General features: G+C 54.9%; 2 protein-coding genes across 2 annotated transcripts; one reads left to right on the plus strand and one right to left on the minus strand.

The window, feature by feature from the left end:
• Nucleotides 1-92: 92 nt before the first annotated feature.
• On the minus strand, nucleotides 93-3,549 carry LOC308065215 (noggin-like). Its single transcript, XM_080390929.1, has one exon. It carries the CDS (start codon nucleotides 3,539-3,541, stop codon nucleotides 2,765-2,767), a length of 777 nt encoding a protein of 258 aa, XP_080247055.1. The 5' UTR covers nucleotides 3,542-3,549; the 3' UTR covers nucleotides 93-2,764.
• Nucleotides 3,550-6,079: 2,530 nt separating this feature from the next.
• GALR3 (galanin receptor 3) lies at nucleotides 6,080-11,605 on the plus strand. Its single transcript, XM_080390922.1, is given in 4 exon segments — nucleotides 6,080-6,496; nucleotides 7,117-7,780; nucleotides 7,783-7,788; nucleotides 7,792-11,605. Coding segments are annotated over 4 exon segments (1,239 nt in total). The 5' UTR covers nucleotides 6,080-6,146; the 3' UTR covers nucleotides 8,011-11,605.
• The last annotated feature ends 4,143 nt before the right edge of the window (nucleotides 11,606-15,748 follow it).

The raw sequence follows: 15,748 nt of genomic DNA on the forward strand, positions 1-15,748 counted from the left end.
CATCCCCACCCTCTCTCCCTGTGACGAGACACTCTGCTGTGTCTTCCCTGAAGCCTCAGTCTGGGTGCTGAAGCTCTGCAGCTCCTGCTCTCTTGTGCCGATGGAAATGTAGCATTGCTGGTATGCCTGAGATCACCTGCTTCCTCCACACTCTCCTGCGGATCCAGCAGTGTTGGTCCAGCAGTGTCACCCCAGCAGATCTGCCACCTGTAATTCCCCACCAAGGCAGGGGAGTTTCCCAAGGCAACCCATGCCACCAGTGGCTGGTTTGGGAAAGAGGACATAAGCCAGCCGAAGCTCTGGTCCTCCTTTCTCCCCTTCTCACTCTCAAGTGTTAGGTGTCAGGCTTGCTTGGTCCTGAGGGCCAGCTGTAAGGCTTTGCCCATCACTGTGGTGCTCCCAAATCTGCCCTGGGAGCTGCATCTTGCCCCAGAGAGGCCATTGGGCAGCAGATAAGCCAAAGCAGCAGAGACCTGCAGCATGGCAAGAGGACCTGGGACTGAGGCTGGGGGTGGAACAAGTGACAGAAAATTTTACTCTGTCAGGTGCAATTTTCCCGCAGCAGAGAGAATATACAGCAGGCTGGGATCTCTGGATTTGTTCCTCCACACTGTGCTGGGGTAGCTATTTGCTGCTTGGGCAGGAACAAGTGGGTCCTGGGCATTTCTCAGGATTGCTTTATTTGCATTGGTTTTGCTCCAGATGAGAAATCACATGTGTCCTGCTGTCTGCCCACATGCTGAGCTGAGTACCGTCTGCCTGCAGCCGCTGCCAGACTCCAGCTGAAATGAGGGTGTGCTGTGCTTGGGTGCTGGAGTGCTGGGTCACATCAGCAAAGACTTGCTCCAGAAATGCTAACTGCTATTAGGCAGTCAGACAGCAAGCTACAGGGCAATAACACGTCTGACCTGAACTGCCGCAGAAGAATACAGAATTTAATCCAGGGCTGTAAGGCTTTACAAGAAATGGAGGGCCGGGAAGAAATGCATTTTCCATAGAGTTGCCACTGGATCTTGTTAGGGCAGCTAGCAGTGTAACTGTGTGCTGATTTTATTTAATTTTCCATCTGCACAGGGCCCTGAGCTCAGCCTGCTGATAAAGTGTGATACGGAGTTCCCTTTGTGTGGCACCAGGCCCTCATGGTGCTGCAAACCATTCCCCCTTATCAACGGGCACCATTTTGGGAACGGGGAATGTAGTGGGGAAACAGCAGGGGGTTGAGCTCAGGCCCTTGTTGCAACCTGGAGGAGATGACACTTCAGCCAGATGGGCTTTGGTTCGGGGGGTTTGAGTCCCTAAACTGCATCACTGCTGTTTTGAGCCTGATGCATGTGCACCCCTACTTGGCCCCCGGTACTTGCACATCTCCACCACACACCTGTACCATGCTCCCTCCCTCCCTTCCTCCTGCTGGTCCCCAGCCCAGGCCTCCCCCTCTCCCCTGGGCTTCTGCAGGCAGCCCTGCTGATGTCTCTGCTGAACTCAGGGAACCCAACGCAAGCAGTTTAACCCTGCTCCAGCTTTCAAGTCCTCCTCAGTGGGAGAGCAGACATACAGATGTTTCACTGCTCAGCTGCGACCAAAGCAGCAGCAGCCTCCCTCCCCTGCAATGCACACACTTGTTTTTCATGTACATGTGGGCTCCCTGCTTCTCCTCCTCCTCCTCACCAGGCATCCTGACCTCAGTCTCTCTCAGGCCCCTCAGCACCCAACCCCCCACGCTCTGGCTGCCTCTCCGCCTGCTTCAAGGCCAGGCTCTGCAGCAGACTGCAGTTTGCACGGCACAGGGAGCTCTGGAGCCTGGGGAAAGCAAGAGGGTCAGATGATGGCATGCTGGAAATGAACAACGCAGTGCCCATCGACTGCAGGCACCATGTTAATATTGCATTCCCATGGAAAGCCTCCAGCTCTTTATTTCTTCAAGACCTGTCCTAGGTCCAATCTGCAGCTCTTTGCAGCTTTTAGCCAAGAAAGCATAGGACTTTTTGCTGGGTGGAATGTAGAGGCAGACACCTCTTTTTGAGGATGCAGTTCCCACCCCTCACTCACTGACCCACCCGTATGCTGCTCTGCCAGGCTTCCTCCCGGGTCTCAAGCCATCACCCTGCACACCATGCGGGCTAGGTGTGGGATGCCTGTATCTCACACATTGTACATTGAAGCAGGGGACTGTGCTGTCCCATCCCGCTTATCTACACACCCACCCTGACAGATGCTTCCAGCCCTTGGTCCCTGCCCACCCCTCCCTTCTTCCACCCTCACCAGGCCACCTCGTTGCAGTCCCAAACCTGCCCTCCTTCCTGCTGACACCCTCCAGCCCCATCTCCACAGTCTCCACCCTGAGCTGCAACCCACCTCCCCCTACCATTTTTCTGTGGCATCCCTCTGCCCTCACTCACTGCCCGCAGTCCTGCCCAGGCAGGCAGCGATGCCTCAGCTTGGGCAGAGACCACCAGGGCTGATGCAAATGGGGTCTGAACCTCCCGCCGGGTGCCACAATTTTCCCATCCCATATACTTTGCAGGAGATAAATGCTGCACAAGGGCCTTCACCGCCACTAATGCCTCCCTGTGCTGCCCAGGGGTTTTGGCAAGAAACAGTAATGACTGCAGCTGATCCCCACTTCCCTTCTGGAGGTTTATTTCTCCGTTTGGGGGATTATCCGCCCAGCTCCCTGGCCCTGAGAGTAGGTCCAGGCAGCCGCTCACCTTTTCAGGCCATTTGTTTGCAAGACCAGGTACCAGGGGGTCCCTCCGCAGCCCCCTCAGCGGCAGGAGCACTTGCAGGCGGCCACCACGGGGTAGGGGATCTGCCGCCAGGCGCAGTGCAAGGGGCCGGGGGACCGTGGTCCCCAGCAATGCCAGGCCAGCAGCTTGATGTGGGTGACCTGCGCGGGGCGGCAGGTCATGCCGGGGGGCCAGGAGCAGCTGGGGGGGCCGGTGTTGCAGGCGGTGTGGCGCACCCAGCGGGGCCAGAAGACGGGTCCCAGGTCAACCCAGGCAGAGGTGAGGCGACAGGCGGCCTGCTCCACCAGCCACTGCCGCAGGCGGTGGGCCAGGGCCCCCGGCAGCTCGGGGGGCAGCCCCGGGCTGGGGGGCAGCAAGGTGGGCAGCTCCAGCCCCTCCACCTCGCGCCACAGCTTGCGGCGGTAGCGCCCAGCACCCTCCGCCAGGTCCCGGCTCAGGGACTCCAGGTTCTCCTTGAGGATGCTGCCGTTGTGGCCCGAGGGCTCCTCAGTGGCCATCCAGAAGGGGTCGAAGGCCGAGCCCAGGAGCCGGCGCAGCCGCCCGGGCCGCAGGTGCCGGGGCTTGGGGGAGTAGCGGTAGTCCTCGGGGGAGAGCGAGAGGCTGTAGGGCCGCACCGGGGCCGAGGGGCGGCTGCGCAGCAGGTGGGCAGCAGGATCAGTGGTGCTGGACGTTGGCAGCAATGGCTCCTGGGATTCTTCCAGAGATGGCGGCGGGCCCAGGGCGCCCGGCAGCAGGAGCAGGCAGAGGAGGAGGAGGAGGAGGAGGAGGAGGCAGCTGCGGTGCGGTCCCTCCATGGCGTGTGGTGCTGAGGCAGACTGTGCCAGTCTGCGGGCTTGTGCTCTGCTGCATCCCCTGGGTTATCACCGTGTCCTGAGGCACAGCCTTCCCCTTTTCCCTGGTTACGGTGGCGGTGGCTGATAGCGAGCCGGCAGGGACACCTCGCTCCCTCCTGCCGGAGCGGCAGGCGGGGAGGACAGGCCATGTTGTCCCTCCTGCCAGGCCAAGGGATGATGCCAACAGGGGCATCGGGGCTGCTGTAGAGGGGAAGGGGCCAGCACCTCCTCCTCCACATCCTGCTCCAGCATTTGAGGAGGCATCCAGGATCTTCCCAGTGAAAGGAAGCTGGTGGCCTTCAGGTCTTGTCAGGAAAGGACTATCAAGCCACGCTCAGCCTCAGCACACCTGGAAGTCTGCAAGGCACGAATCCCACTGCAGGGGTGGACATGGCTGGCAGCAGGAGGGCTGCATGGGTCACTGTCGCCTCTTGCCACATCAGTGATGAAGCTGAACCTCCGGAGACGGTCCCCCTGGACGGCTTGTCCTCCCTCCCTGCACTGCAGTGCCCCAGAAATGCTGGTGGAGGGCAGACCTGGGCTGGATGGAACCGCAAATCTGCTTTCCCCTCCTTCTCCGGGTCAGACATTGTGGGACATACTTGGTCTGATCTGTGCCATGCTACTAATAATTAATTAATAAGAGCTAGTAACATCAATTAATTGCTAATACTCCAAGGACAGGGCAGGGGCCAGGCTCACCATGGTGGGATATTAATGTTCCCCTGAGGTGCTGGGCAACACGTCCTGAACACGCAGCATTGAGGGGTGACTGCAAGGCCCACAGGGGTCCATGGGACCCCACCCCCCTCCATCCTTCCTCTCCCACCGGAGAGCAGTGGGCTTTTTCTCTGCCACCCCCTCCTCACTGGAGCAGGAAGCGGCTGAGCCTGCTGGAAGGCCGGGCAGAGAGGAGTTAACTCCAAATCCAACCTCAGGGAGAGGGGAAAAAAAACACAACAGAGATCAATGGATCAGCAGCAAGAGCAGAGGGAGGGAAAAGGGGGAGACAGAGAGAGAAGAGCTTCAGAACGAGAGAGACTCGTGGGGGAGCCAGGAGAAGAGAGAGCAGAGCTGGCGGCAGGCAGGAGGAGGCAGCGGAACACCAGGCAGGGGTGACAGTGCTGCCTCTCCAAACTATTCGGTGGCCCTCATCCTCCTCTCCACCACTGCTGCTTGGGCTGGACCGGAGGTCTCCCCTGAGCAAGCAGCAAAACTGCAGGCCCTTCCTCGCAGAGGTGAGTGCCAGCTTGCCAAGCTGAGAGATGGCCTCGGGCTCCCTGAGCAGGGACACATGGGTGCCCAGAGGTTCCCCATAGTCTATGTGTGAGGTGCATGCACAAAGGGAGACAAGGACATCCCATGGGGGCAGGTGGAGGAGCCAGATAGTTACCAGTAGGACAGGGGGGACTGCAGAATCAGAGAGGCAGGGACGACGACGTTTTGGTGTGATACAGAGAGGCCGCTGGGTAGGAGAAGTAGTATGAGCTGAGGGATGGGGGAGCATGCAGTGAAGGAGCTTGCGTGACCCAAAAAAGAGTTAATTGCATGTCAACAGTTGCTAGATAATGTGTCTTTCGCTCCTGGTTGCTGCTCAGCGAAGGACAATTTGTTCTAATGATAGCACAACATGGGGAAGGCTTGTTAGGACATAGGCTGTTAATGCACCCTGCCTGAGTGTTGCTCAGGGCTGGAGGAAGTTTTGGAGCAAATCACAGTATTTTGAGCTGCAGTAATAGTGTGCTTCTTCACAATGGTCATTGTGTTGTGTTTCAGGCAACACTGAGGTCTTCCCCTTATCCTCTCCTAGCTGCCACCATCCAACCTGTGACCACCTCTCAGCATCAGGAAAAGGTGCCCTTCCTCCATAGAGCATAACTATACTGCACAGGGAGCAAGGAGCAGCCAGTTCTGGGGTGGAAGTGGTCCCAGCTTAAGGAGCTTCCTTGAGGCAGGAGTATGGTGGGGTGCTGCTGCTGTGGGGTGTCATCAGGTCTCCGCTGCCAGAGATGGCACAGCCCTAAGTTGATGTGCCAGGACCACTCACAGCCCACGTGGGACCACCCCCCCCTTCCTTGTGGCCTTGCAGCTGAGCCCTGTTGAACATCAGCCAGGATTTAGACTTGCCAAAGCAAGCAATCCCAAGAGGTTTAGCAGTTTTGGGATTGTAGCAGGAATGTAGGGGAGGCCAGGCAGCAGGACAGGGCTTGAGACAGCTTCAGAGGGCTGGGAGCACAGGAGATGCCATGGTGGGGATGTGAATCTGGGCAGGAGAAGAGGGCTTCAGCTCCACTCAAGCCAGGCAGATGTGAACTGACTGATCCCAACGGCATTCTTGCCAGTAACGCCATGAGGATCTTGATGTCATCACTTAATTGTCTGGTTGGGATTGGCATCTCTGGGAGAAACATGGGCATCAAACAAAGGCCGGGATCAGGCACCAAAGGGCCAGAGCTCGGGTGGCCACTGTGGTCAACACACCATCCAGCACCCACATGCCCATGGCCCTGCACAGGTGCTGTGTCTCCCTTTCCCCCCATGCAGGTCCCCACGGTCAGATGGGGAGATGTCAGGGGGATGGAATGCCTCTTCTGACAGCCCGGAGCTACGAGCAGCAGGGATCATTGTGCCTGTCATCTTCTCCCTCATCTTCCTCCTGGGTACTGTAGGGAATGGACTGGTGCTGGCTGTGCTGCTGCGGAACGGCCAAGTCAAGTACAACACCACCAATCTCTTCATCCTTAACCTGGCCATGGCCGACCTGTGCTTCATCATCTGCTGTGTCCCCTTCCAGGCCACCATTTACACCCTGGATGGGTGGCTCTTTGGGGCCTTTGCTTGCAAAGCTGTGCATTTCCTCATCTACCTCACCATGTATGCCAGCAGCTTCACCCTGGCCGCCGTCTCTGTTGACAGGTAAGTGCCCCCTTCCCTTTGAGTCCCTTAGCTCAGGGACAATGTGTTTGCCACTCTTGATCTAAGAGGTGGGGGAAAGGCCAGTCCTTACCCTGTTGAGCATCCTGTAATAAGCAGGTAGGGTCTCCCCAGAGGCAGGGACAGCAGGACCAGCAGAGCCAGCCTCTCCAGGTCCACGTGCCCTCTCCCATCACCAAGCCAAGTTCTTGGCCTGGTTACCCAGCCCTTACTTGGGAAGGAGGAGTGCAGGCACGTGCTGAGGTTTGGTGCCCACCACACAAAAAACAAGAACCGCAAAAGCCCCAGGGCATGAAACATACCACAGGAGAAACATCCCTCTGGATCCTGCTCTTATCCGTCTCTTCCCTGGTTCAAGAGGCATGCTGCTTGTCCTTCCCAAGCTAGCACAGCAGAGCAGGTGACAGAGATCCCAGACCTGCTGGTTGGGATGACCCTGATCCCCATGTGAATTCACCCTAACACCCCTTACCAAGAGAAGTGGGAGAGATGAGTGGCTGCATGGGAAGGAGTGCACAGATGGCAGCTCCACAGGGCAGGAGAGACACCTCATCTCACCCGTGTTGTGTTCGGTCTCTCCTTCTCCTTCCTCTCCTCGTTAGGTACCTGGCTATTCGCTATCCACTGAAGTCCCGGGATCTCCGCACCTCCCGAAATGCAGGAGTGGCCATTGTAGCAATCTGGTCACTGTCGCTGCTCTTTGCAGGGCCTTACCTCAGTTACTACCAGATTGTCCATTACCAAGGGGTGCCCATCTGCATCCCCATCTGGGAGGACCAGCGCCGAAAGGTTCTGGACATCCTCACATTTGTCTTTGGATACCTCCTGCCCGTGACTGTGGTAAGCCTGGCATATGCCAGGACCATCAAGTTCCTGTGGACCTCCGTAGACCCCATAGAAAGGATCTCGGAGTCCCGGAAGGCCAAGTGTAAGGTCACCAAGATGATTGTGGCTGTGGCCATCCTTTTCTGCCTCTGTTGGCTGCCCCACCACCTGGTCATTCTGTGCTTTTGGTTTGGCCACTTCCCCTTCAACCAAGCGACTTACGCTTGCCGCCTGGCTTCCCACTGCCTTTCGTATGCCAATTCCTGCCTCAACCCCATTGTCTACGCCCTCATCTCCAAGCATTTCCGCAAGCGTTTCAAGCAGGTCTTCACCTGCCTCTTCCAGAACAAGACCAGGAAGAAGAGGAAGAGAGTTGGAAAGAAAGTCCACGTGGTCAATGTGGATAAAGGTTTCACCAACAGCACCAGAGGTTTCTACGGAGGCAACACTGAGGTAACACTGAGGTGACTGAGGTCCCAGAGGAGAACACCAGGAAGAGGGACCCTGAAGGTGCCAGTCATGCCAAAGCATGGTCTCACCAGCTACAAGATGCCATGGTCTCTGTTCAGAAGGAGCTACTGGAGGAGGAAAGTTTGGCAACAGCTGGCCATCCCCTAGCCATGACCCCTCCAAGAGGAACTCGGGAGTTTCTGACTGTTCGCTACAGATGAACAAAGTGAAGAAACCCGTTTTCCAGCCATGAGTAGCCACTCAATTCCCAAACAGGAAGAATAGTGTGGGGCAGAGGGGAATGGATGCAGCAGAGCCACTGAAGGATCCTGTGGCCACAGTTAACCCATTGTCCCCACTCAACCTCACTCACTGGCCCACAGCATTCATATAGGAATGACACAATCCACCTGTACATATGCAGAATGGAGGGACATGTTAATGTGATGCCAAACGGCCTGGGTGGTATTCCTGCAACAGGCCTCCATCTCCCTTCTTCCTAACTTGCTGATTTTGTGTAGCACCTTGAAACTCTCAAGAGGGAGGCAACCAAAATGAAAACATCGTGGTAGGAAATCCAGACTGTTAAGGGCACATCAGAGCATGGGTGGGAAGGGTAAGGAGAGGGCGTAGGGACCTGAGTGTGAACAGGGTAGCTGGCAGCCTCTCCCCCTGGCAGCCCCAAGCAGTGAAACACTGTCTGCTGCTCACATGTCCTTCTTTTCCCTTGTCCACCTCCATTCTCTTTGCCTCTGCAACCACATCACAGGACTTTTGCCACACTGGCTGATGTACAAGGAAGCCAGCTGTCTGTGCCAACAGCTTGATGATGCAAACTCCACAGCGGTCACTAGTCATACTCAAATGATTTCTGCCATGACAGGTGAAGAATGGAAAGGCTTGTGTGTGGACACCTCTGCATGCCTCCTTTCTGCACCTATGACATCTCTGAAGTTCAAAGAGGAAAGGACTATCTGTCCAGCCTCTTCTCTCCACCCTGCCCCACCAGAAGTACTCACTGGAGGATGTTTGCTAGAGCTCTGTTCCACCTGGCTTTAGCTCTTGCAAGCAGATCCTGCAGGATCCTGTCCCAGTTCATAGTCCTGCTCGCAGTTCAGAAATATTTGATAGCCATCCTCAGTTCTTCCTAAACAAACCTGGTAACGCCTCCTTCCACCACATTGCTCCACCTGATCAATGCCTCTGCTTACTTTCTGTCTGTCTTTTGCAAATTCCTGAGGGATTGCTACCTCCTCTGTGATCTTTCTTTGCTACTCAGTTTCATCCCTTCTTTCTGGGGTTTAAGGACCTGTTACTCTCTGAGCAGTGACGTTATTCACTGGTATTAGCCCCATGTGTGTGGTTTACTGACTTGGACAGACATTTTTTTCCATGTGATGGTGATGATTATGAGTGAATTGATGGCTGTCACCAAAGCAGAAGAAAGTAGCCAAGCTGCAAAACGAGCTGTGGAGCCAGGTGACAGTTGTGGTGAGGCAAAGGAGGAAGAAACAGGTTGATCACAGCCATGTGCACTTGATTCAATCCTGTCTCCTCACTACTTCTTTTTACCTGATGGAGAGGGCTTCCAGGAGAGCATGAAGCCAGCACTGCCCAGCGGATTGGGACACCTTCCAAGACAGCCATGGTTGTGAGATTGCTGACGGAGCCATGTCCGCTAGAGAGCAAAACTTGCCCCTGCTCTGTCCCTGCTGCCTCAAGCAGCTGCTGGGAAGCCTTTAGCTATAGTAGCAGCTCAATGATACCCTGCTGCAGGGCCAACAGTCCCCCTGGCCTGCCAGTGGGAAGGATGGGAAGTACCATGGGGATGGCAGGGTGGGACAAGAAATCACATTCACCAGAAGATATTGGAATTTGTCCCTGGCTTGACCTTAATAAACGCTGGTAATTTCCTTCTCCTGCTGTGTTTACTGTGTGTTGGATACGATTTCTGGGTGCTGGGCTCTGCAGTTTGGGCTGGAGGTGGTGGAGGCTGTTGAGCCATCTGACCACTGTCTGGTGCTCCCAACTCACTAGCAGGGCACATTTTTGTCTGATGTTGCAGACGCTGAAGAAATGTATAGCAGAAGCAAAGCTGAAGGTTTTAAGATGGATCCAGCACTGCTGGTATTCAAGAGAGAGTCGTAGAAGAGGAGACAAAAGCAGAGAGAGGGAAAAGGAGGGATGGTGAGAGGACAGGTGGAGGGGGGCAATATAAATGAGAAATGTGTGGGACTGGGTGGGAGCCATCCACAGGGACCAAAAGCAGCAAAGCAAGGGGTTAGAAGCAGAGGGAAGAAGGGAGGGCAAGGGGGCATGAGGGAGTTGGGAAGCAATGTGCTGGCAGAGCACCCATGTTTTGGCAGGAATATTCTCCCCATCCCAGCAGTGTCATGCTGCTCCAGAGCTGGGGTGAGCACACTATGCTATCTTGGACCCCAGCCCCACAGCAGCTTTCTCTAGAGTTTTTCTGCATCATCAGGCTGCCAGAGAAGCCCAGAAAAACACCCAAGCAAAGCCTTTGATCAGTCTAGCACACATGTGAGGGAGGGAGCCGGTGGGATCTGCAGTGCTGTGATTTGCCATGGTGCCTGGCAGAGCCAGGTCCAGACACGTGGCTGACTTCATACAGCTCCCATTTGGTCACATAGTCATCACACGAGTGGAGAGGGGAGGGGGACCAAGGAGGGTTCTCAGCTTCACACAGTGTGCCAAGTCCACGTGCTGCATTTGACTGCAACTACCTCAGGCTATCCTCTGCAGGGATGAGGCAGCTTAGCTGCGGGGACACAGGCTGTGTGATGCTACCTGGCTTGCGAGTGCAAGCAGGACAGATCCTGCATTATCTGCCAGTACAGGCATAGCCTCTGAGCCTCAGTCCTGTGGCTTGGGAGCTTTTGGTGATGCTGTATGATAAGACCAGGAAGAAGACCTGGGAAGGCGACTAAGACAAATCACCTGAGAGACCAGGAGGGGCCAAAGGGACTGCTCTTGCTGGCCAGGCAAGCCCTGAGAAGGGGAAAGGGACCAGCCTGTGGAAGGACCTCGATGGTGAAAGGCAAGGGAGAAATCTCAGCATCCTGCTTTCTGACAACATCTCAGGGGCTTTGCTTTCCTCCAGGAGGGGCCAGAATCATCAGTCCCACACCTTATCCCCACTAAGTTTTCTGTTGGCACCGAAAGAGATGAGCTCACTCATTCAGACCCATTAAACTGAGCTCAAGCCCCTCTGAGTTCCTCAGACGCCTCCTCCACAATCCTGCAACCAGGTCTGAGATGCCTCAGCCACAAATCGTTAGATCTGCCACCATCCCAGCTCAGTATTTTGTAAACTTTACATGATTGCAACAGCTCTCCTTTTCTTTCATTACATATGGCCTTTAATTAGTGCTGTGTGGCTCCTGACTATGTAACTCTTAACATGAGGCAGATCTGCACCCATAATGCCCTAAGAGCAGGTAAAAGAGGGAAAGCCAGGCAAAAAGTGTTTGGTGAAAGCAGCGACATTGTTAGACACTCCAGACTTCCACACCGAAGCTGGGAAACAGCTACAGACCGTCACAGCAGCAGGAGGTTTTAGAGCTAACACGTTTGCGCTGGATGAGGCAGATGGTTCTCCTTCCAGGGCAGTTCACTCCCCCCCACCCTGCCACCCACAGCCAGACACGCGTGGAGATACCCCTCCCAACAAAGCCCTACAGGCCGACTTTCCAGGCAGAGATGCAAGGTCTGGGTCCTATGGCAGACTCTATCGCCTGGACACCCGCAGGGACCACAGCCGTCTCTAGCAAATTAAAACAGTGAGGGAGCCGAGCTGGAGAGAGGAGCCATGTACTGCCAGCCCGCTGCTCACGGGGAGCCGGTTGCTGGCACGAGGCTGTGCCAAGTGCAAAGTTGCTGGAGGCTGTGCAGCCCCGTCAGCGGGGTCCTGAGCCCTGCATGGGCTGCAGAAGCCACTGGTGTCCTCGCTTGTCCCCATGTACAGTGGGACCTTGGCAAGGCAGCTGAAGGCTCTTTCAAAAGTAAAGGGGTTTTGGCCCCAACCTTGTCTTTTGATGCTGTCAGTGTTGTATGGTGGGGCTGGGGGACATCAGGCAGCAAGGGGCTTGCAGAGCTGATGTGCGTGAGCAGAGCCACAAGCCTCCCCCCCCCCCCCCCCTTATTTCTCTTATCTTTCTGTCCCCTCCTTCTGTTTGTATAAATCTTCCCTTATTGCTTTGTCTTGCCGGCTCTTAAAATTCCCAGGTGATGTGGTATTTCTAACCCTCGCTGAAGCTGTTGCGCGCCTCGCTGGATCTCAGCTGCAAGGACACCGCTTTCCCTGCGTGGAGGCCAGCCGAAGTGCTGCACTGGGAATTGTTTTTCTTTTTCTATTCAAGTGTTTGATGTTGCTCTCTGCACTTTGAGACTCCCTTGTCTCCTACGCATGTTTCTAATTTCTCCAGCTCCCTTGCTTCACGGTGGCTGCCGCTCCTCTGTGGCCAATGCCTTTCAGAAATGTGTCCAGCATGGCTTGCCCACCTTCCTGGGGATGGACGCTGTGGTTGGTGGCCAGCTCACAGGGTCTCAAGCAGCCTCCAGGCGATATGAATGTATACATAATTTCTTGTGGGTGAGGAGGATTCACTTCACAGCCCAAAGCACTGGAGGGAGAGGGAAACGGCAGTTGGGAGCAGTGATGTGGCACTGCCAGATGCTGCCTGTTCCTGCCCACATGTGGCTGGGCAGTTGCTTGCCCCGATCCTGCTCCTCCTGGTCCCAGCTTGCAAAGGGAGTGGAACAGGTTGGGACTGACTGCTACATGTTGGGATGAAGCTTAAGTAAAACAGGACAGAGAGAAGACCTAGGGGATAAATGTATTTAGCATGGCAAGTGTCTGCAAGTCCTGGCTCCCATCCCTAAGCTCTGCCTGGTACTAAGCCCCGAATTTGGGGAGCACATGAGCAGGAAGGGCAGACGCTGAGCCCGGCTTGGTGAGGCTCAGGAGCCAGGGGGGAATTCCTGTCTGTCCAGTCCAACTGGTTTCTCAGCTCAAAGGCAGAGGTGAAGAAAAGGCATCCTTGATATAGAGCCAGGTTTAATTAAAGCTGAAGGAGCTTGATTGCTGCTTTCCACTCAGCCATCCCTCCAGACTGATTAGCATCCTGCAGTCTGTGCTTTCAGCTTCTTGCCTTAATTAATGACTCCTTGCTTATATTTTCTTTCCTGCTTGTCATCATTCGGGCTGACTAGCTCAGCTTTAACCCTGCAGAGGCCGGTTTGCCACATCAGCTGAACTGAGCCGTGCTGGGAGCTGGCATGCAGCAGAGGGAACGGGACAGGTGAGAGCAGGTCAGGGCTTTGCAGCTAGTGGCCGGCACCAGCTTCTCTGCAAGCTGGGCACAGCTACCCTCTGTGGAAAGCTGTGTGCTGGTGCCCAGCATCTCCCCAGCATGTGTGCCAGGAGCCTGACTCTGCTGGGAGGTGTCTGCCAGGCAAATCTGGCAGCCCTGGTTGGGAGGTTTCCTTGTCTGCAGATACATGGTGCTGGGGGAGACAGAGAGCTGCTAGGACAGCTCCGAATCCCCTGCCACAGCAAAAGACTGGAGTGCTGCCTGTGTTTCTCCTCGCACTCACAGGAACGCGACCTGGTACAGACCCTCTGCAAGCAGTCAGGACAGCCCTGCAAAGGCAGCTCATGGCAGGACAGCCTTGCCAGCTCGCAGGCAGAGAATTAACAGTGTGACAGGGTTGGTCAGGACACTAGACACTAGTAGGTATAGGGATGTCTGGTTATTTGCTTTTGGGTTTAGCTGCTGGTTCCTAATCCATGAGCAGCCATAGCAGGTTGCCAGCTGATTTAATTCTTCCAAAAAACACATGCTCTCTTCCCCTCTCAGAGCTTTCAGAAAAAAACCCGGAGGAATGCTATTTGCCATATCTTCTTTATCAGCTTCCTAATCAAAACTGCTGGCTCTTCCACCTAGTCACCCCATGGCCCTGAGGTGCCCAGGGCTGCTCTCCCACGCTGGCCAGGCGCAGTGCATGAAGAAGGCATCTTCCTGCAAGTACCTTTCTGTGATGGAGGAGAAGGGATGTGTCTTACTCATGGAATGAGTGGGGGAAGCAGATGAGAGGGTGGGAGGTTTGCCAGAGATGCTTCATGGAGCTTCTTTAGCAGCGCAGATAATTACAATGATGGATTTGGAGTCTGCTAGAAAGGCAAAGGTGGAGGAAGCAATGGAGTTCAGATGTTGGCTCGGTACCCTGGAGTTTAATTATTTCAGCTGCTGAAAAGTTGAACAGATTCTTGATATTCACACATACTGCAGTGTGCGCTTTGCATTCGATTGCGTGGGTGAGTGGGTACTTCAGAGAAAGGCCTTTTGCTCATAACGTCCAGGCAGCTTTGCTGGGAGGCTTTGTTCAGGGTTGCTGTTCAGCTGTGGGTCCTTGGTGAAACACAAGCAGGTTTTCAGTCTTCGCTTCTTGGATGAGCCAGATCCTCTGCTTGGCTGGTTTGGGTTGCATCTTACAGCACAGCAGCAGCTGCAGAGCCGGGGAGGCTGCTGCTGGGTTTGGCTGGTGCGGATTCAGCAGATTCACTGCAGAGCCATGCTCTGAATGAGTAGGGGAAATGGAGTGTCTGTGGAGGTGAGGTAGTGGTGAGGGGGAAGCAAGGCCTTGGATCAAGTCCTGGTTGACGTCACGGCTCTGAGGAGTGCAATGTACCACTTGGGAAGTGACCTGGAAGGTGTGTTTGATGGGGTAGTACAAGGGAAATGAGGAGATTGGACTGAGTTTAATGGCAAAATAAATAGCAGAGGGAAACCTACGCTGTTTCCATTCTCCATTACTGCAGCAGACACCTCTGGGAGATGCAGAAAGCTGCCACTAACCTCACACCTATCAGTTGTGCAGGGAAATCAGTGGCCTGAGGTGCAAGGGCAGGAGAAAAAGCAGCTGGGAGATGCTGAAGGCTCTAGATCGGGAGCAGCAGAAAAAAAAATACAAGGCCAGTGAACAGCTCTCAGCACAGCATGAAGCCACATTCTCCTCCTCCCTTGGAACCTTTTCTTTCCTTCTTTCCCTCCCCAGGACCTAACTCTATTTCCAGACGCAGCTGCTGAGCACGCAGGGTAGTCATGGCATGACTAGCTGACACACAGAAATCTAAAACTTTTCTCAGTCTAGTGCCAACCACACAACGCGGCTCTCAGCAGCCCACTGCTTCAGCCTTGAGGCAGGAAAGCAGAACTGACTGCAGGGATTCACCGAATGCGATTCTGACACAATACATTTTTTCCCCACTGAAGAACAGATCCCATTTTCTCTCTCTGATCTGGTGTTATCACTAAAGCTGTGGCAAAACTTTCCTGTGAGCCTGCTTGTTTTATCTGCCTCCATTCACTGTGCCAGCCTCCAGGGGACTGCCAGCACTGCCTCACCTCCAACGGAGTGAGCAGTGCCACAGAGGCAAGGCAATTGCTTCTGGCTGGCTGCAGCACCCCCCCTTTCCCCCTCCCTGGGTATACAGTCAGGAGAGGTTATAAAAAACTCCAGCACTAGGCAAGACAAAGGCCTGAAGAGCTGGACAACAACATCACGTGTGCTCAAGCTAAAAGCTTCGTTCCAAGTCCCAGCTACATGTATTCCAGTTTTGAGGAAAGCTTCCAAGCTGTGTCTAGTTAGCAGACATCAGCAACTAAGGTAAATGCAGCAACAAAAAGCATTTCAGCTGCCTGCTCTTCAGGTGCCTTAATGGTTTCCTCAGCAACAAGGCTGTTGAGTGCAGAAGCATTGACAGCTGGGTGTATGTGGACACCAAGGCTAGGCTGCAAGAAAGGAAGCAACATGGTTAAGTAAAGACTGGACATGAAGGTTACCCACTCCCCACACAGGGACCACCCTGGAAATTCTTTGCCATGCCCTGATGCCCCTCCCCAGCCCCTCAGTCCCTTCCTATCTCTTCACAGCTGT

Source organism: Falco punctatus (assembly GCF_963210335.1).
Source record: "Falco punctatus genome assembly, chromosome: 6".
NCBI classification, from domain to species: Eukaryota; Metazoa; Chordata; class Aves; order Falconiformes; family Falconidae; genus Falco; species Falco punctatus.

Bases quoted from the DNA above. Each gene is read 5' to 3' on its own strand.
- LOC308065215 (XM_080390929.1), bottom strand. From the start codon at position 3,541: ATGGAGGGACCGCACCGCAGCTGCCTCCTCCTCCTCCTCCTCCTCCTC.